Source organism: Geotrypetes seraphini, chromosome 6 (assembly GCF_902459505.1).
Source record: "Geotrypetes seraphini chromosome 6, aGeoSer1.1, whole genome shotgun sequence".
In the NCBI taxonomy this organism is placed as follows: domain Eukaryota; kingdom Metazoa; phylum Chordata; class Amphibia; order Gymnophiona; family Dermophiidae; genus Geotrypetes; species Geotrypetes seraphini.
This window is the reverse complement of record NC_047089.1, coordinates 171,455,346-171,477,117: the sequence shown is the minus strand read 5'-3', so window position 1 is coordinate 171,477,117 and position 21,772 is coordinate 171,455,346. Positions and strand designations below refer to the sequence as shown.

Here is a 21,772-nt window from a genome sequence, read left to right as displayed (position 1 = left end):
TAAGCTGAAATTTTTTTAAAAAAATTAGACGCCCTTAAAAATCAGAAATGTATTTTTCTTTGTCCTGATGATAGCTATTGGGCGAGATATGAAAAATGCTTCTGTGATGTGAAGAAGAGTCAGGACACTTTCAGAACATATCCCAGACAATCAGCGTATAATGAAGACAGGCTCAAAAACATGTGATTTATCTTAATGAAAGGCTGCACCTGTAATCACCACATTTAATCTGATGAGCTACGAGAAGGCTGAAAAGTTCCTGACACAGGAAGTTCCGGAGGTGAGAGATGATTGGCTGCTCAGCAGGTTGGAAGTGGTTTAAAAGGCATGCGGGGAGGAGAGGTTTCACACCACCAAACTACCAGAGCCAGGGCAAAGAAGCTCTCCCAGAGGACACTGAAGGTAAGGCGGTCCTGTTCATACTCTGCTGTTCTGCAATATTACACCTAAAAATTGCACATACTATTGAAAACTTTATGGTTATGCTATCCTTACATTAGCCTGGAGAAGTCTTTACAGAAGTATCATACATAAATTTACTACATTTTGGAAAACACAGGGTAGCATTTCTACAATGCAAATTTGTACCGGCTGAAACTAATGAGGAACTAAACTCTCCAGTGGTTTAAGACTTGAAGGGTTTAGTGCAGAAGTTCCCAAACCTAGACCTGAGGCATCCCAGCCAGTCAAGGCTTTCAATGTCCACAATGAATATTCACAAGAGTGTCTGGCATGCAATGGAGGCAGGGCATGCAAATCTCCTTCACGAATATTCGTTGTGGGTATCCCGAAAACTTGACTGGCTAGGGTGCCTCAGGACTAGGTTTGGCAACCACTGGTATAAGAGTATTACTACAAAGTTACAGTGATGCATTACCGCATTTTCACTGGCTTGGTGATACCGGTTTAAATGGGAAGTCAAACATCTCTTCTCAGTGCATGTTTCTTAAAAATCTGTTTATGAGAGAGCTTTGAATTAAGAGGTCTATATTAGAGTGTGTTTAAGAACTACCTGTAGTCTGCACAGATTAATGACTTTAGCTATTATAGTTTTTATTATTATTAAGACAAATAAGAACTAGCAACATGCGTGTGGCTCCCAATGATTTTGATGGCCTACAAACATTTGACATTGTTGGATGCCTGCTTTCCTTTACAAAATAACAGTGTATGCTATTCATGTGTGAGCCTATCAGTCAGCGCTGTTCATTGCGCAACAAATATTAAACAGTATGGGGTTCATTTTCAAAAAAGACGACATTAACTGGCACTTGGACAACCTAATTGCCAGGATGTCAACTGCCGATTTTTGAAGCAGACTTTCTAGACATCTTGCTAGACTTCTTAGCCACTGTGCATCCAAAGTGTGTTGGAGGTGTGTTATGGGCAGGTTATGGACGGGCTTAGCACTTGGACGTCTTGTGGTGACAATTGAACATTTCCCACGACGTCCAGGACAGAACTTAGACGTCTGGAGTTAGGCCTGTTTTAAAAGCATCTAAGTGCAAAAAGGAACCCAAACTGATCAGATGACCACTGGAGAGATTAAGTAATGACACCCCCCCACACACACACATACACATAACCACTGAACCCCCTCCCATCCCACAAAGATCTGAATGAAACAGTACATACCTGTCTCTAGATCAGCAGCACCTGGTATGGGAAAGCCTAGTAGAGCAGCACACAGGTCTCTTTAATAGCCTGATGGGTGGACTAGTGAACTGGCTAGTAAACGGTAGAGAGAAGAACCAGGGCCTATAAGCCACTCTAACACTACATTTATGCTGTAAAATATGAGGCCACCAAAATCTTGGGGGTGGGAGACAGATGGGTAAAGTAGATTTGGGGGGAGTTTTGTAAGGTTCACCATAAATTATATGGGAATCTTTATGTGAAATTCACAGCAGTACCCACTAAGGTGTCCCACTGCTCTATTGGCATGTATGTGTGACCAGTCCTTTACAATGCTGACCATTCCCATGTCCAAATTGTCTGGATTTGGACATTTTGAACTTGGATGCTTTTGTGGATGAAAATGGCTAAAAAAGTTAGACGTCCAAAGGTTGAACGTCCTAATGGCCAACAAAGTCAAATAGGTTATTTTCGAAACAAAAAATCTGGACGCCTAGCAGTTTTGAAAATGGATGTTTCTTGTTTCTGAATTTTTGATGCCTTGTGGGAAATATCCAAACTTAGCATGCTGGGAAAATGGCCTCCATGTGTTCATGTGTTCTTTTCTCTTTGTACAGAACCGATTGACCTAGCTTGGGAAAGATGAGGTCTTGGATCCTGCTCGTGTCTCTTATAGGTGCAACATTCACTATGCCAGTAAGTGTCGCTGAAAAAGCTACTTCTGGACTATTAAGTTTGCCAGTGTGGCACTGTATTATCTATCAACCTTAACACTTAAGTCCTATCTACACAATTTCAGTGTTCTTAAACAGTCATGTTGGGCTGCTGGCCCATTAGCTAAATAGCATACCTATGTTGATGTCAGTTTATTACTAAACTCCAAAATACACATTCAAGTATAATCAGTCAATATTTAGCTACCACAGTCAGCATATTTTTAACACCAGCTGTGACACTTAAAAAAATACCACATTGGATCTTGCAGATGGGCTGCCCTGTTGCTTTTTTAGACTCAAAGCGTATATACAGATATTCAGTGTCATAAGGATTGCTATACTGGGATAGACCGAAGGTCCATCAAGCCCAGTATACTGTTTCCAACAGTGGCCAAACCAGGTCCCAAGTACCTAGCTAGATCCCAAGTAGTAAAACAGACTTTATGCTGCTTATCCTAGGAATAAGCAGTGGATTTTCCCAAGCCAATAATGGCCTATGGACAGCCGATTTGCAAAGCTAAGTACTTTTACTATATAAGTGCTTAGAGTATTTTTGGGAAATTAAATACAAACAGTTAAGATTGAAAATAAAAATAATAAATAACAATAAAATAGTCACAGTATTTGGGAGGAGGAGGTTGAAACCAATGAAGATAGTCCCACTGTGGTTTGCAGGCTCATCTAAATAATCAGCAGCAAACGAGGACCTGAGATTCTTCCTCCGGTAGGAACCTATACGGTAATAGTTGTTCTAACTTGAGTAGAATCGTCCCAATACATCTATTTTTTCACTTATTAAATAATAGTGGAAAGAATGAAGAGGTGAAGAGAGTATTTTTATAGGATTAAGAGACTTGCCCAGGGTCACAAGGAGCAGTGTGGGATTTGAACCCACAACCCTAGGGTGCCGAGGCTGTAGCTCTAACCATTGCACCACACATTCCCTTAGGAGTGGCCTAGCGGTTAGGGCAGCTGCCTCAGCACCCTGAGAATGTGAGTTGAATTCCCCCTGGGCTATAACACCGGATGCTCATAGGATTCCCTCAGTAACAGCAAGTGAAGAGGGAAGAGCCCAGTGGCGAATCCCCACCCGTACGGCGGGCGCGGGAAATGTGGCGTACGGAAGACCGCCTCCCCGGCGCCGCTCGGGGGCCCGAGTCCTTCTGATCGAGGCCCAGCCTGCGGATGGTGTTAGGCCGGTAGCGGCCCCCGGCGTGCCGGGTCCGGGTCTTCTCGGAGTCGGGTTGTTTGGGAATGCAGCCCAAAGCGGGTGGTAAACAGGGCATGATCCTTGGAGAAGCATGGGCGGGTCAGAGGTATTCCAAAAATGTGTGCACAGTGCTATAGAATATAGGGGGTGCATTCCCCAGTTGGATGCCAGGAATTGCACCTGGTTTCAACAGGCTAAGTCCTGGTACCCAAACCTGGGTGCTAGAATTGGCACTGTGCGCTAATTTATGAAGGGCACTGAACCGGGAGCAAAATCTATAGAATAGCTCTGAGCAACGATTTTTTTCTAGCACCAATTTTTAAACACCATTTATTGAATACAGTTCTATTTGTCCAATGCCACTGAAAATTCTTACAGACCACCCTGGCACTACACCTGGATTGCACTAGTGGAAAGCAAGAACAGAGCACAAACATCCTTTCTAGCTCTATAGTGAATGATAGCCAACTGCTATCTGCATAACTATGTGGTTTAATTAAGAAGAGCAAAAAGCCAGATCCTTTATTTGAAATCCCTGGGACCAGGCAAATTTCCGTTTTTGAAATAAGTGGCATTTCCATCTCTTTCTGCCATTTCCAGCCTTCTGACCAGTTTACAGCTTCTCACTGCCACCCTGGAATCCGCAGCTTCCACTATCTAGCCACTTTCCAGCCCTTCAACCTGAATTGCACAGAGATCAGGAGAAACATGTACACTTATCCCTCCATATCCATGGTGGTTAGGGGCAGAGCCGGCCCGCGAATATTAAAAAACCGCAAATAATATTTGGGCCGGTTCTGCCCTGTGCAGATCGCTCACAGGAAATGTTTGCTTCGAGCTCCTGTCGCCTCTCGAGACTACGACGGGAGCTCAAGGCAGCCATTTCCTGTGAGCGATCTGCATGGAGCAGGAGCGTGGGAAGATCGTTCCTGCCCAAAAATCCGCTAAACCACCAGGTAAGGCTTAAGTGTGTGAGGGGGGAGGGGCTCACAGGGCTTAAAATAGCCCAAAAAATGAAAATGATTTTTTTGGCAGAAAATTGCGAGTAATCGAAACCATAGATACAGAAACCGCGAATATGGAGGGAAAGTATACCCCTATGTTAGTTTCAGCATGCGTCACGTTGAGTCAATTATTGTTTTTTAAAATTTCAGATAAACTAAACTAAACCTCATGTTTATATACCGCATCCTCTCCATAAAGATAGAGCTCGGCATGGTTTACAGGTACTTTAATAAATGAGGGAAAAACATAAGAATTAATGGTTATAAAGAGGGTAGGAGATAAAGGGTAGTGATAAAGGATCTTGTACCTGTATATGTAGATTCAGTGCCATTATTTCTATGGATAGTGGTTCTGAATATAATTAAATATTTCATTGCCACAGCTAATATTAAAAATAAATAAACAAACAGAGAGAAAAAGTCTCAGCCAGTTTGAAGTAACAAGTAAAATCTGCAAAAATAGTCTTACTTCTATGAATCACAGACCTTAAAATAAATACTGTATATCTCTTCATTTCTGATATCCCTTGATTGCTTCATCGTATTCCTGTTAAAATTATGTTTACGTACTATCTATATCCATGCAACGGAAGCTGTCACATCATCAATTGGTTTGCTAAATGGCACATAATTGGTCAACGGAAAAAGTTTGCTACATCTTGAAGATCCCAGAGCTATGTTAACAATATGCACAATAAAATATGGATAAGGGAAAGTTGCAAAGGTTGGTATCTGCTCACTTTTCTCCAGTGTATTCTTTGTGCACAGCCTGGAAATCCGATTGGCAGTGGGATTTCTGGGATAGCTTTGGGAATCTGTGCTGTTAGTAACAGATTCAGTCAGAGTTGAAGGTTGGTTATGATACTTGGCAGCCGCTACCAGAGCAAAAGAATTACACAGAGCTGCTGTGGGCTGAGTTGTTCAAAATAGCAATAAGCTTTAAAATGTTACTTTAAAAATATTATAATTACATAATTTGGCTTATTGTAGTAATTTAGTAAGAGGGAGGGAGAAAATGATTGTTCTAAGTATAAATTGTATATTTAATAATGCGTTTTACGAAATATTTATGTTCAGATAATTGTATTGCATTGTCAAAGTTTAAAAATCAATAAAAATTTATAAAAAAAAAAATTCACTAAGAAGGCGCATGCAAGATGTTAAGGCAGGGTTTTAAAAAGCACACATTATTAGAACTTAGTATTTATTAATTTCTTATATGCTGCCTCCAAGCCTGAAAGCTATCAAAGCTGCGTACATTTAGGCAAAGTAGGTGTTTTTTTTAAACTACATTTTAAAAATGTTAACCAAGCCCCATGGTGTTTAAAATAAAATTGCTGTTTAAAATAAAATTGCTGTTTTCTAAATGAATATAATATGTCTGGATTTTATGATCGAATATCAAAGTATCATGACAATAGCCATACAGTCTTCTCTTGTCTTCACTACGTAGTATGCAAAAAACTAATTTTTCCACATTTGAAACTGAAACTTCATTTTTAATATTTCTTTTTAGCTGCCTTCCCCTCACCATCCTGGATACGTCAACTTCAGCTACGAGGTCAGTATCTGTTAGTATAAGACATGAGGACTGTATGCACATAAAGTAACCATATGAAACCTTGTCTTTCAAGTCTACTTCTTGTTGTCTATAAGAACTTAAGTGCCATGCTGACTCGGACCAATGTTCTGTTGAGTCCATGATCCAGTCTCTCCCCCCTCCCCCCCCAAGCACCCAGTAGATCCCGAGGACAAGATCCCTTCCTTGGTATCTGCTACCACTTGCTGTGTTGTCTCCTCCTATGCCAGAAGAAATAGTGATCCTCAAATCTGCCTGGCTAACTGCAGATCGACATGCCCTCCAAAATCATTTCCAAACTTTTTCTGACCCTCAGCTATACTTCTGGCCTCTCTCCATTCCCCATCAACAAACTGCTAAGTAAATTTAGACTGGAAAAAATAAATTTTTATAAATCTGGCTGCCATATATACTGGAATATAAACTGACACAAATATAAACAGAGGTAACCTTCCCCCCCCCCCCCAAAAAAAAAAAAAAAAAAAAAAGGTTGACTCGAATATAGACCCGGGGCGGGGGGGGGGTTAATATTCAAGTGCAGTGCCTTCCCTTGCCCTGCCATTCTCTGCACCCAATATCCGTCCCTCCCTGCCAGGTTCTGTACCCTTCCCCCCCCTTCCTCCCGATGGTCCAGCGGTGGCTGGAACAGGAGGGATCCCTCACGCCTCCTGTCCCAGCCGATTCTAATTATTTTTTTCCCTCTCCCGTATCCCTGGTGGTCCAGTGGTGAATCATGGCAGGAGTGACCTTCCTTCACTCCTGCCCGTGCAGAACCACTAATTAATTGGCTGCCACGAGTTCTCGAGGGACCATGAGAACTCATAGCAGCCAATCAGCTAGTGGATAGTAAATCCAGATAGCACCAGGGCAGTCTATGAAGGGCAGCTGAAAAGTTCTCGGACCAACCAAGAGGAGAATGATGTGGAGCCATGAAATTTACAAGTTATTCCATACTTTACTTGACACTTTTTATTTCATTTCATGTCATTGAAATGAAAAGTGTCAAGAAAAGTGTGGAATAACTTGTAAGTTTCAAGGCTCCACAACATTCTCCTCTTGGTTGGTCCGAGAACTTTTCAGCAGCCCCTTGTAAGAATTTTCAGCAGTACCATATATAATGGCACTAAAAACATATCAACCCTTGTATTTATCCAGCCACTGATTAGAAAGTAAAGCTACCAAGTCAATAACTGCACATGGGGACCTTAAACTTGGAATTTCAGAGCTAAAGTTAGATATTTTTTTCTATTACTATAAAAAGAAAGGTTGGACTGCTAGCAAAAACATTATCAAGAGATCCCTTTCTATGCCCCATATCCTCATATCCTCTTCAGAGCACCAGAAACTCCAGAAAGCTACCAGAAAACGTATTACAAACTCACTCCATACCCCTACTCCCCACTGCTCACCGCCCTAGCCAAAAGATTAACCATCCTCCTTAACTGTATCCCCCCATCCTGGTATCCTGTTTGTCTGTCTTGTCTGCTTAGATTGTAAGTTATTTCGAGCAGGGACTGTCTTCTTCATGACTCTGTACACAGTGCAGCGTATGTCTGGCAGCGCTCTAGAAAGAATTAATAGTAGTTGTAGAAGTAGTAATGTACAGTACCTAGAGGAGAGGAGTGGTCTAGTGGTTAGAGCTGCTGTCTCAGCACCCTGGGGTTGTGAGTTCGATCTCAGCCTGCTCCCTGCGACTCTGGGCAAGTGACTTAACCCTCCATTGCCCGAAATACCACAGTTAGATTGTAAGCAGTTAATAAATCCCAATTTTTTTTAAAAAAGTATATATATATATATAAAATAAAATTATATATATATATATATATATATATATATAAAATAAAATTATATATATATATATATATATATAAAATAAAATTTTATATTTATATATATATATATATATATAAAATACTTAAAAAAAAAATTACATACACACAGTGTTCCCCCGGTCATTCACGGTTGGCGGTCCCAGTCATTCACGGTATTTTCCGACCGCAACCGCCGACCAAGAAAGGACAAGTGGAGAGGCAGGAGAGCGCGCGCCAGCAAGTGATTGATAAGGCCCGACTTTAGTGCATGAAAAGGCGGTCGGAGCATACAGCGAGTGGTTTTCTTCACTCGCTGGCACTCCGGCTGCTATCTCCTGCCTCTCCCGTCTCCCCGACGAAAAACCATATTCGCGGTTTTTCAAGATTCACAGGGGTTTCTGTGGAACGGAACCCCCGCGAATTTCAGGGGAGTACTGTATAAATCTCTGAGGGCACATAAATGACTTATCATTATCATAATGATATTGGCAGATAGGTCAAACAAATAATGAAACACAAGATACCCTTGACGTGAACTGCTCATTAGACGTTTCTCCTCCTTTCAGCATCTAACATTTTATTCCTAAACCTGTGTTACTTTTTTTTTTAATCTATGCACTTTGCATGTAACTACTAACTTGGTAGTAAAAGTGACAAAAGTGGTTGCTGGTTCAGCCGCTAATAAGCTCAGGAGAAGATATGCTTTTGGTTGCTTTGTATAGTTTACCATAGAGAATGGCAGGGGAAAAACTTTGTCCCCATCACTGCCCCATCCCCACGACCACCGACCCTGTCCCTGTGACCACTGTCCATGCCCTGTTCCCACAAATACTGTCCCCAACCCCGTCCCTGCGACCACTGTCCCCGCAGCATCCATACAAGCCTCAGTACTGCAATATTTAGCTTATTCCTTCCTTATAAATCAAAGTTCTTAACTAGAGAAAGAGATGTTCAGCTGGCAGGGCTTTCTTTATAAATTTTTATCAACACAACTAATATACCACTTTATCCTAAAGCAAAAAAAATTAAAATAAAATATAAATTTTTTTTCTACCTATATTTTCTGGTTTCTGCTTTCTTCATCTTCATTCATTTCCTTACAGCCACTGTCTGCCTTCTCTGTCTCTTCCATATGCTCTGTTACTGTGCCTCTCCCTTCCATCTCTCCCTCCACCCCCACACCAATTGGTCTGCCACCAATCTTCTTCCCTCTGCTCCCCCTATAGTCTGGAATCTCTCTCTTCCCCATTTCCATTCAGCGTCTGTTCCTCTGCACCCCACCTTTCCCAGTTCCCTTCAGTGTCTGTTCCTCTGCACCCCCACCTTTCCCAGTTCCCTTCAGCGTCTGTCCCTCTCTAGCCACCTTCCCCAGTTCCCTTCAGCGTCTGTTCTTCTCCACCCCACCTTTCCTCCCTTTCTCCCACCCTGCCCCTTACCTTTGCGGCAGGTAATTTCTAAATTTCCTTCCTACGAGTAGCTGGAGTGTTGAAGTCACATGTGGCTGCAGGAAAGGTCGTTTCTGATGCAACTTCCGGTTGCATCAGAGATGACCTTTACGGCAGCTACATGCAATTTCAACACTCCGGCTGCTCGTAGGAAGCAAATTTAGAGAAATTGCCTGCTGCGAAGGTAAGGAGCAGGGAGGGAGATGCTCATGCGGCGGCAGCGATTGGGCTCAGGCGGTGGTGATCGGGCAGAAATGATCAGGAGGGAGAGAGATGCTTGGGTGGCGGCGGCCGTGGCGGCAGCTATCAGTATGGAGGGAGGGAGCATGATCAGTGACCGCGCGCGTTCTCTCCCTTAACTGCAGAGACAAGGCCATTCACCGCTCCACGGGGCGGTGAATGGCCTTATTCCCGTAGCCGCGGTGATCACTGTTTTCCCTCCCATCGTTTCGGCGGGTTACCCGTGGGTAACAGCCACTGTGTCATTCTCTAGTTTACCACACTTTGACCTAGTGCATTAACAAGTTAAAACAGAAACGCTTAGAAGAGTTTATTTTAAAAGTTTCTATACCATCTACTTCCTAGGTGGTTTATAAATATGCACATACATAATAGTTAAAACAGCACAAGAAAGGAACAAATCATCTAAAATTTAAACAGCACAAATCAGACCAGCACAATGTAATAAGCACAAGTGTTAAGATCAGTGCAGTATGTTGTTACACCTCAATCACTGATATATTGAAACGGGGCTCACGTCGAAAGAGGTGGCACTGCAACTTAAGTTAAATTTCTCTTTTTATAAGAATGAAATAAAGAAAGAAAAAATTAAATAAAATATTATGGTTAAAAAAGATTAACAACTAACTGCCCCCTCCGCTCCAAAGCAGAAGAAAGACTCAGCATTCCGGCAGGGAGATCCCTCCGAATGAGTACGGTATATAAAAGATCCCACAGCCGTTTCCTACCTTAGCTATGGAACCGACTACCCACACAAATCAGGACGCTAGACTCACTAATGACCTTCCTCTTCCGCCAATCGGGCCATTAAAAACTGCCTCCTCAATATACTTCTTTTAGTACTCTGCGCTATGACCAATCTGGTCTCTAGAATAAGCTCTGTTATTGGCTATTGCAACCTATTTGGTGTCATGACTAGTCTGTTTTCAAACGATTATGAATTTCTACTTGTAACCCGTTCTGAGTTTCTGGAAGAACGGGATAGAAATTAAAATAAATATATAAATAAAGATTAGGATAATACACGAATGGGATCAATGAGGATTGCAGCCTGATCGTGTTACATTACTCGATTGGCAGTCTGAAGATCCCTTAAATTCGCTATATTGTCTTTCACTTTAATTTTAAGGTTATCAATTATTACAAGATATTGAGTAGCCACTCTTCAGCTATTGTGGATAACTTGTCAAAACTATGGTACAACCTCAGACATATAAAGTGGTTTATAACTGGGCACTTTAAACCTTTTTGTGTGTTATAATAGTATTGTAAATTTAGTAAAATATGTCTTTTCATTTTTCTCCAAAGATACTAACACCTTTAAAATGGTACCAGTCCATGATGAGAAACCAGGTATCTTAACTATTTATACTTTCCATCTTTACAAAGTGACTCTTGGTATTTTTGTCTATTGTCATAAAGAATCGTCATTGGTTCATTTCAATTTGTATGAAAAAGTGAACAAAAAAAAGTTATAAGTGAAACAAAACACCCATGACTAGCTTCAAACAATTATTCTCTCTTTATCAAAATAGTTTTAGTAGTTTATTGCTGAGACAGATTTAAATTAAAGAGAAATGTTCAAAGTTCTAAAAAATAAATAAATGATGATATACAGTGCTCCCCTAGTCATTCACGGTCGATTCGCGGTCCCAGTCATTCGTGGCATTTTCTGACTGCGAATGACCAGGCAGGAGAGGGCTGTTGGAGAGGCAGGAGAGAGCAGCCGGAGCGCCAGCGAATGAAGAAAATCACTCGCGGTATGCTCCGACCGCCTCATACTGCACTAAAGACGGGCCTCACCAATCAATCCGGCTGCCCTCTCCTATCTCCCCCACTGAAAACTGTATTCGCGGTTTTTCAAGATTTGCGGGGGTTCCTAGAATGGAACCCCCATGAATATTGGGGGAGTACTGTTGTCCCAAAAATTGTTTTAGAATTGCTCAAGTAATGCCATTGAAATAAAGGTAAAGACACCACACAAATAGAATAGAAGGAAGACACATCTGAAGAGAATCAAAATGCAAATAAAAAGTAAAAGAATTACACTATGTAACACAATTTTTATTCCTGTGGAGTAAGTGTAATTTCCTAATTGTTCATGCCTAAAAAGTACAAAAAAAATGTCTCTTATTTCCATAAAACTGTTTTTTGTGACTAGGATAGTCAAGTTTTGCAATTTACTTATTAAAATGTGAAAACACGTATTTATATTGAGGTTATACAAAGATGCCACAGAATATTTGAAGTGAGTAGCTTTTCGAGATTTACAATTATATTGTTAAGTCACTTTCAATAAACAGTCCTCAAATGTAGTCTCCCATCGTGTTCTCATTATACTGTCCTTGGTAGCAGCGTTCGAAGTCCAGTATATCCTGGTGGAAGCATTCACCTTGCTCCTCTAAGTATGCTCCCATGTTCTCCTTGAATGTCTCAAGATGAACATCAAGGACATGGACTTTGAGAGATATCCTACAGCCCATTTAACTATAATTATTCACCAGATTATCAACCAACACCATGTAGCTTTTGGCCTTGTGATTGCGCAGGAAGCCCCAAACCACTGTAACCAAGCTGTTCCAAGCTGCTTTCTTCTTTCTAGTTAGCTTCTTCGGAAATTCCTTCCACTCCAGGATCTTCTTTATCTGTTGTCCAATGAAAACACTAGCTATGAACTTTGCCTCAAACAGATGAGGGAAGATGTCTTGAAGGTACTTGAAGGCTCTTTATTTAGAGCTCTGACAAATTGTTTCATTAGGCTCAAGTGGCATCAGCACCTTCCGGAGCTCCACCAATGTTTTCCATTTGACTTTGTTTCTCCCCACAGAGAACTCTGTCTGCTGTGGTCAGTCCCGCCTTTGGTAATACCTATACACCTTTGTGTCCCTGCTGTCCTAAAATCAGAGATGGCAGGGAAACTTGGTTAAACAGCCTTGGAGACCAATTATAAATGCCACCATTTTGTAGTCTCCCAGCCTACTCATCACTTCCCTCCCCCTCGGCCTGACATCTCCCTGATCCTTCTTTCCCATGATCTGGCATCTCTCATTCCTCTCATCTCCCTTCACTGGTCTTCATTCTCCCTCCCTCTCCCTCTGATGTCAGAGGGAAGGCTTCCGAGTCAGCCACGGACAGCATGTATGAGCCACTGCTCCCGACTTTGTAAGGAGAAGTGTGGCTGGGAGGAGGGAGCCAGCCAGAGCAGGTAAACACCCGCAGGAGGGAGGGAAGCAGACAGACAATAATTTGGGACACAGAACAGAGGGAGGTAAGGACAACGCAGGGGCACGTTGAAACACGGAAGGGAGGAAGAGGGTTGCGCTAGTACAGGAAGCGATGAAGAAAGGCGCACTAGCACAGAAAGGAAGAAGCAGACCCCTGTTCGTAAGTATGAGTCTGATGTAAGTCCGACATGTTTAACCTGGGGACTGCCTGTAGTTACACTGTACTACTATTTATTAACGCAGCAGGCGCCTACTACATGCAAAAAAAAAAAAAAAAAAAGATAAATTTCAAAATATCAGTGTTCTGGTCACAAAAAAAGTTTGAGGGGAATGATAGCCATTTTCTATACTTTTGTGGCATAGGCAATTAAGAAAGAACACTTATTACCCAAGAACAACAAAAAAAAATTGTTACATTCAATAGTTCTATTACAAATATAATTGCATATATTATAATAATATAATAATAATAATAATAACTTTATTCTTGTATACCGCATTACCATGGAAGTTCTATGCGGTTAACAGAAGAAGAGACTGTACATTTACAGTGATGTTACAATTTCGTTAAGGTTAGATTTACATTTTGGTCAGGTTACCTTTACGTTTTTTGACAATAAATGTGCTGTGAAGTTATTTTGGCAGTTAGGTTATATGTTCAGAACGGTTAAAATTGCTATAGTTAGATACAGCAGCGTTACAGATTGCAGTGTTGCATGAGGTAGTGAGGGTTTAGGGGGAGAGGGGTGAGGGGAGGAGAGAGGGTTGATCAGAGGAATTTGTCAAAGAGGTAGGTTTTGGTTAACTTCCGGAATGTTTGATAGTGGGGGGAATTGGAGATAAGGGTAGAGAGGCATTTGTTCCATTTGCCTGCTTGGAATGCTAGAGATCGATCAAGGAATTTTTTGTAGAAGCAGCCCTTCATGGAGGGGAAGGAGAACAGGTTGGTGTTTTGTGTGCGAGAGGGGCGTGCAATTTCAAGGTGTTCGGATAGGTAGATTGGTGAGGAGCCTGCTAAGGTTTTGAAGCAGAGGCAGGCGAATTTGAAGGTGATTCTTGCCTCCACCGGTAGCCAGTGGAGTTTAGCATAATAGGGGCTGATGTGGTCGTATTTTTTGAGGCCGAAGATGAGGCGGACGGCGGCATTTTGTACTATTCTTAGGCGTTTGATGGTGTTTTTGTAGGCTCCTAGGTATATGATGTTACAGTAGTCCAATATGCTTAAGATTAATGATTGGACCAGTAAGCGGAAGGAGAGGTGGTCGAAGTGGTGTTTAATAGTGCGGAGTTTCCAGAGGGTACAGAAGCATTTCATACCATCTCTTTTTTTCCCCTCAGTATCCTTCATTTGGCTATGAGCCAATGGGTGGATGGTTGCAGAATCAAATCATGCCTGTGTCATCAATACTGCCCCAGCAACACATGCCACCTCATCACCAAATCCCATCGTTATCACCCCATCATCCAATTCTGCAAGCGGCACCTCAGCATCCAATACTATCAATGCCAGCTCATCAACCAATGCTGCCGCTGCCACCCTTCCAGTCAATACATCCAGCGTCAGCCCAGCAGCCAAACCACGCTGTATATCCCCAACAACCTATGCAACCAAACTCACTGCCACCCCAGCAACCAAACCTACCTGCACAGCCTAATTATCCTGCTCAGCCACCTCTAATGCCAGACATGCCTCTGGAGCCCTGGCCACCAGCAGACAGAAACAAGGTAGAAGAACAGGTAAGATGGCACTGCCAATCAATGAAATTAAACCACTGTGCTTCATGTTTACCAAATAAGCAAGAAAAGGGAAGACAACTTGCCTCAATAAATGTCAAACAAACAAAGAAAATGTAAGTGAGATGGCAAACATCAACCAAAGGGTACATTTATTGAACATAAAGTTCTACCGTATTTTTTTCTCCATAAGATGCACCTGATCATAAGACGCACCCTGGATTTAGAGAAGGAAAACATGAAAAAAATCATTCTGAACCAAATTCTCCCTGCCAGGCTCTTCAACCCCATACTCCTTGACAGGCTCTGCACCCTGTCCTCCCCTCCCTGCCAGACTCTGTACCCTGTCCCCCCTCTGGTGGTCTAGTGGTAGGCCAGGACAGGGCAGGCCGGGACGGGGCACTGGGCTGGCCGGGATAGGGCACAGGTCAGGCAGGGACAGGATAAGCAGGCCGTGCCGCGGGAGTCAGCTGAAGGAAAGAGTAGGAGGGAGTCAGCCAGAGGAAGAGCCCTGAGGGGAGGGAGCTGAAGAGATATATTGCTGGGTTTAGTAACCTTTTCTTTTCCCACCTGGTTCTCCCTTAAAGCAGAGTTCCTCTGGCATAAAGATTTAAGAGTCTCCCTCTCAGGTGGGAAAAGAAAGTTACTAAACCCAGGTTACTTGTTTGGCCCCCTGAAGAAGGCATTCCAGATAGCCAAAAGAAGGATCCTAGTTGAGACTTTTACTCCGTGGTTTTAACAAGTAAACGTACTAGGACTTTTTATGTTCAATAAATGTACCCTTTGGTTGATTTTTGAATCTCACTTGCCTTTTCTTTGCTTGCTTCATGTTTAGCCAATAACACTAAAGGGAAGAAGTTATCAACATGGGCTACTGTAAAGATGTGTTATTTTACTGTTAACCTTGGTTATCAGAAACTAAGTCTCTGCATAAAATGAGACCTGTGCTAAAATAGCATCTTTAATAGCAGTCCGTGTCAATAATTATGCCTTTAAAGAAAAATGTGCTGCCATTTTTTGTGGTTATGTCCATACTTCAAAAGCAAGTACTGTAAGGTAAGTAATATGTTGGCAACACACTTTTTTAAAAGATGACTACAAATGTTTTGGAAAAGTTGGCATGTGTAACTAAGCTATTTCATGAATATTTTAAAATTATAATAATCGCATATAATGTATAACAACAACTGCACATCAATTGGATAGTGCAAAATGGGGGATAGGTCTGAAATGCTTCCTGAATTTTCTAACATTCTCTATACAAATTCTTCAATTTGCATCAAACTAAAAATAAGTTGAGGTCGAGAACTGCCAATTAGAGAGCAAAATATGACTCATACCCCAGCTGCTATTTCACAAATCTGCTGATTATTTGCATTTTTTAAAGGCATAACAGCCAAAATGTTCACTCAGTTTGCAACAAACATTCTTTGAAGTTACACTCAAGTAGGATAATTCAGTGAGGGCATTCCTAGATTCAGAAACCAAACACACACCCATTTGGAGCCTATTTTATAAAGACAAGTAGAAATCTACTTTTCTTTAGAGAACACTAGCATAAGGGGTCAAAAAAGCACCCTTTAAGTGCTATCACTTAGACCAGGGGTCTCAAAGAACCTCCTTGAGGGCCGCAATCCAGTCAGGATTCAGGATTTCCCCAATGAATATGCATGAGTTCAATGTGCATGCACTGCTTTCAATGCATATTCATTGGGGAAATCCTGAAAACCCGACTGGATTGCGGCCCTCAAGGAGGGACTTTGAGATCCCTGACTTAGACCCACTACTGAGCTGGTGTAAATGCTACATCTAGGGCTCCTTTTACAAAGGTGTGTTAGGGCTTTAATGTGCAGAATAACGTACGCTGATTTGCCCCACGCGCTAGACCTTAACGCCAGCATTGAGCTGGCGTTAGTTTTAGAAGCTTAGCGTGGGTTTAGCGCGTGCTAAAATCCTGCGTGCGCTAAAAACGCTAGCGCACCTTAGTAAAAGGAGCCCCTAGACTGCAAAAGAACCTGCATAGACCCCCCTTTCTGTATACCACAGAAATTGCGTGCATAAATTTGTGCGTATTCCAATTTGAATGTGCAACTTAATTAAACCCTTCGGTGCCGATAATTGCCAATTAACAAGCAATTATTGGCATTAATTAGAATTTGAATGCATCACTTTTTAAGCATATTTTATAAAAGTGCAGCGCATAAATTCTAGTGTGCAGATCTCAATAGGGGCATGGCCAGATGAGGAGCACCGGCAGATCATGGATCTTCCCAAAAGTTAGGTGAACTGTTCTAGAATATGCCCGATCCACACAAAATTTAGGCACAGATGTTTATGCCAGGTTTCCATTGGCATAAATGGCCGTCACATGGACGGACACTATGAATATTCTATAAACTGTGCTTAACTCCAGACATGGTCTATAGAATAGTGCTAAGTGCACTTTTTAGCATTGATTTTTTTTTTTTAGGAAATAGAAATAGAAATCTGGCCCAGAATGCCTAATTGTGCACCCTGCCCATGCTCTGTCTAGACTCGTCATGTGAACACTCACCTGTAAAGTACATATTGATCACACCCTAGAACATTCTTACAGAACATTTAGCCAGAAAGAGTCATTTACTTGTGTTCACATACACACAGAAATGACTAGAATACCAGCACTCACACACATTCGTGCCGTTTAAAACTAAGCAGCTCCTTATAGATTTACCCCCCTTCCTGCTTAGTCTATGACAAATCAAAGCTAATTAAGCCATGCAAAATACAAATACCAGTGCCTCTCAAAGGTTACCACTGAATGATGTTTTCTTCAGAGGTTGTTTGGTTTTCATGCAGTTTTCTGGCAAAAATGAAGCTACATAAAAAGAGTAATTCATAAAAAGACAGCCTGTGTTATTCTTACTCTCTTTGGATTCAAATGTAATCTACTAAATGTATTACATTAAGATTCCAAGAAGGCAACTATTTCAAGCCCATTTTATGAAGCAACACAGGAGTGTCTATATACCATTATTAAAACAGTTTCTTAGAACTAGTCCCACAAAAAAAACACACATGCCTCAAAGCCAGTGTATATTCTTACTTATGCACTAGTATATTTTATAAAATATACCAATACATCAGAATTCCACCTCGACTCTGTCCAAACTATGTCCCCACAAATGCTATATTGTACTCACATACCGTTTCCCTGAAAATAAGCCCTATCATGATTTTTAAAGGTGCTCCTAATATAAGCCCTATCTCAAAAATAAGCCCTAGTTACGATTGACCCCTGAAGCCCCCCCCCCACGAATGTCCCAGACACTCCCTAACTCCATCCCTGACATTAGTGCTGCCTGATTTGCTGGAAAAAAAAATCAGACTTGTCAATTCAGCAACCCCCACTCCTGCTGCTTTAGGAAGCCTCGGAGCGAAGGTATGTCAGTCTCGCAGTGAGAGGGTCGGTGGGGCTCTGCTGCACAGGGGTGTGTGAGAGAGGGATAGAAAGATGTTTGCACAAGGGGATGGGTAAGAGGGGAGGAATGATGCTGCACATGGGGGGTGGGGAGTGGAGAAAGGAAAGAGGAAGAATTGGGGTGGAGGAGAGGAAAGGAGAGAAAAAAATAAGACATCCCCAAAGATAAGCCCTAATGCGCTTTTTGGATCCAAAATTAATATGACACTGTCTTATTTTCAGGGAAACACGGTAGTGGGAATGCATACTAAGATGTGAACAGACACAGTTTGACAAGGCCTTTCCATACACACAAAAAATATTTTTACAGTATACAGTTGAAAAGGCTTCATAAAATTACCCCCAAAGTGTGTCTGAATATAAATTGTTTTGGTCATAAAACAAATCAGAAGGATGCATGACTGCCAAGAGGGGAGTCTGGGAAGACAAGATTTCTATGGTCCCAGACTCCAAGTGGGGCTCAGCACCTTTCCACAAAAAATAAAATAGAAATAATCCTGGGTTTCAACATCCTGCATCTCCATTCCCTCCTTCCCTTAATAAGCTTCTCTTTGAAGGGGTTACTGACAGCGCCTCTCACACATTGCCTGCAGCTGACTGGGAAACCTCCTCTGCCACATCAGGAAGTTACGAGAGGAGGGCAGGATGTGCAGAGGGAAGGTTTCCCAGTCAGCCTTGGGCAGCGTGAGAGAGTCACTGCTGGTGCGAGGGGGTCAGGAGGTGGGGCCGGACCCTCAACATTGTTTGTCCCAGGCCTAGCTTTGTATCTCAGCAGCCCTGGAAGGATGAGCTTGATGGAGTTTTATTCTGGTTGCCCGATTCATGCAAATTCCCGAGAAAAGTCCATACATCGGAAACTACTGTCTAATCCTATGCAAATGAATTTGGAGGTAATGGAAAAACAGTTCCATTTCAGTGTTTCAAAAACAAACTCAGTGGTTCAAAAAAGTTATATAAATACTCAATTTTCTTTGCTGTTGTCGATCAGATCAAATATTAGTAATGTAATAGTCAAACTTTAATTTAGGGAAGGCTATTAAAATGGTACGTGGTCTTCATCATAAGGCGTATGGGGACAGACTTAAATATCTCAATCTGTATATTTTGGAGGAAAGGCAGGAGAGGGGAGATATGATAGATATGTTTAAATATCTATGTAATGCAAATGCGCATGAGTCGAGTCTCTTTCATTTGAAAGGAAACTCTGCAATGAGAGGGCTTAGGATGAAGTTAAGAGGCGATAGGCTCCAGAGTAATCTAAGGAAATATTTTTTTACAGAAAGGGTGGTAGATGTGTGGAACAGTCTCCCGGAAGAGGTGGTGGAAACAGAGACTGTATCTGAATTCAAAAGGGCCTGGAATAGGCACATGGGATCTCTCGGAGAGAGAAAGAGATAATGGTTACTGCAGATGGGCAGACTAGATGGGCCATTTGGCCTTTATCTGCCATCATGTTTCTATGTTTCTTTTCTAAATTATACACACTAACAAGTCATACAAACATAAAGGACCCAGTTCTGTAAACGGAACAACAACAAAAAAAAACCAACACCCTAAGGCCCGGATTCTCTAAATGGCACCGGCAAAGGTAGGCGCTGAAAATGTAAAACCAGGGTTTTCAAGGCATATATTTCCGGTGCCTACCTTTGACGTGAATCGTTTCTGATGCCACTTACAACATTAGCTGCGCCTACAGTGGCATTAGACTCTAGTAGGCGTCTCCAGAGGTGTGATTCTGGATCTGGTTGTTTAGGTGCCAGTAGGCACCTTGAAATTTTATGTAAATAGCATTTGAAATGGCGTTTTCCTCAACCTAAGCGCTAGTAAGCTCTCAACGTCAGGCACTATTTATAGAATAGTACCGATTGCCAGGATCCATTCGTAATTTTAGGTGTGAGGATTTGCACCAACTAAACCCTGGTGTAAATCCTCATGCCTAAATGAGGCGTGGATCCCTGTTATTCTATTACAGCACACATAAAATTACTCAATGCCCCTGATCCACCCACGATCCTCCCATGGTCACTTCCCCTTTTTGGAACCACATAAATTCTCAGCACCTAAAAATGTCCATGTAAATTTTAATTAAAGCCAATTAGCATCAATAATTATTAGCGCTCAATTATAAGCACTAATTGACTTAGTCAATTAAATTGCACACAGAAAATGGGAATGCACCCAAATTTACACAAGCCATTTATAAAATTAAGGCAAGAAAGCCACCAGCTGCCCGAAAATTGTAAATTATAGCAGCTGGAAGTTAGCAGGGGATGGGGGGGAGCCTTACTTCCAACTGCCAATTTTTGGGGAGGCCATGGCCCCTGTGCCTCCCCCCCCTGGTTCTGACACCTTTGTGTGGAGTAACTGATCAACACATACCTCCCTCTGACCTGACAGAATATATTCCCTGGAAAACAACTGTTTGAGACATTCCTTTCTAGAGTTCATCAAATACTCCCTAATTTGTAACTATTTATTTTGCAGTGATAACCAATGGGGGGAAAGGAAAGGGATTGGGATTTGTATACCATTTTTTTTGTAGTTTTACAACCACACTCAAAGCGGTTTACATATAGGTATTCCAAGCATTTTTCCCATCTGTTCTAGTGGGCTCACAATTTATCTAATGTATCTGGGGTAGTGGAGGATTAGGTGACTTGCCCAGGGTCACAAAGAGCAGCACGAGGTTTGAACCCACAACCTCAGGGAGCTAAGGCTGTTGATCTAACCACTACACCACACTCGACTCCAATAAGATGATCCTTGGGATAGCCAAAAAAGAAAACAGACAGGATAGAGAACAATATCTTATCTACATTTTCCTGACTTTGTAACAAGTAAAGTGATTTGTTGGTAACATCCATGAAAACTCATAAAAGGAGGAGTGGCCTAATTATTAGAAAAATGGGCTAAGCAGCAAAGAACCTTTTCTGTCCTTGACCAAAGTCACTTAATCTCCCATTGTCCCAGGTACCAGCAACTTATTTGATGTAAAATTCCAATAATATGGTACATCTCTATCAACATTAGGCAAAGTGGGAAAAAGATTGAAAATCATTTTGTGCATCATTTATCTCATTATGACACTGTTTCAACTGAATGTGTTCAGAACCAATTCTGCATGGGGAAAAATTGTTACTGCAACAACTTAAGTTTCCTTGTCCTTTTTACAGGATTAAGCAAGAGGAAATTGGAAGCGAGCAAAGTATTCCAGGCATTTTCATTTGCTTTCCAGAACTCACCATTCTTCTGCAATCAATGGTGCATATTCCCATGAATTTTATTCCACACTAGAGATTATAGCTAATAAAAATTATGAGAACAGATTACAAGCAAACAATAAAATGTTTTAAAAAACATCCGATTCCTAGTCCTTTACTTAAAAATAAGTGTGAAAAGATATTAAGAGATGATACAGAGCACAATAAGCCTTGCAAAACAGAATAACTGTTTAACCAGAAGCAGCAGAAATGTCAGGAGTAACAATCCAAGATGACATCCGTGAGCCAATGAATATTGGCACGATATAGACAGTGACCGGGATATTCAACGGGAGATAGCTGGTCAAATTGTACAAAATATTAAGTGGATTATGCTCACATCAAGGAGCCTGTTTACTAAAGTGCAGTAACTTTTTGCATGCAAAAACGCAGAGTAAGTGCAATGGATGTGTCTACTACTACTATTATTTCTATTAAGAATGTGCACAGCCTG

General features: G+C 41.6%; 2 protein-coding genes across 5 annotated transcripts in view; one reads left to right on the top strand and one right to left on the bottom strand.

The window, feature by feature from the left end:
* The window catches only part of ARHGAP6 (Rho GTPase activating protein 6), an 825,592-nt gene that overhangs the window by 183,019 nt on the left and 620,801 nt on the right, over window positions 1-21,772 (bottom strand). The window lies entirely within an intron of this gene.
* On the top strand, window positions 134-21,349 carry AMELX (amelogenin X-linked). The gene is made up of 6 exons (XM_033947972.1): window positions 134-402; window positions 2,253-2,331; window positions 6,082-6,126; window positions 10,949-10,993; window positions 14,203-14,601; window positions 21,232-21,349. The coding sequence occupies exons 2-6, from the start codon at window positions 2,278-2,280 to the stop codon at window positions 21,235-21,237; spliced, it is 549 nt and encodes a 182-aa protein (XP_033803863.1). The 5' UTR covers window positions 134-402; window positions 2,253-2,277; the 3' UTR covers window positions 21,238-21,349.

Coding starts and splice junctions, on each gene's coding strand:
- AMELX (XM_033947972.1), top strand. CDS start 2,278: ATGAGGTCTTGGATCCTGCTCGTGTCTCTTATAGGTGCAACATTCACT. Junction 6,127..10,948: donor ACGTCAACTTCAGCTACGAG/GTCAGTATCTGT, acceptor TTTTCTCCAAAG/ATACTAACACCTTTAAAATG. Junction 10,994..14,202: donor AGTCCATGATGAGAAACCAG/GTATCTTAACTA, acceptor TTTTCCCCTCAG/TATCCTTCATTTGGCTATGA.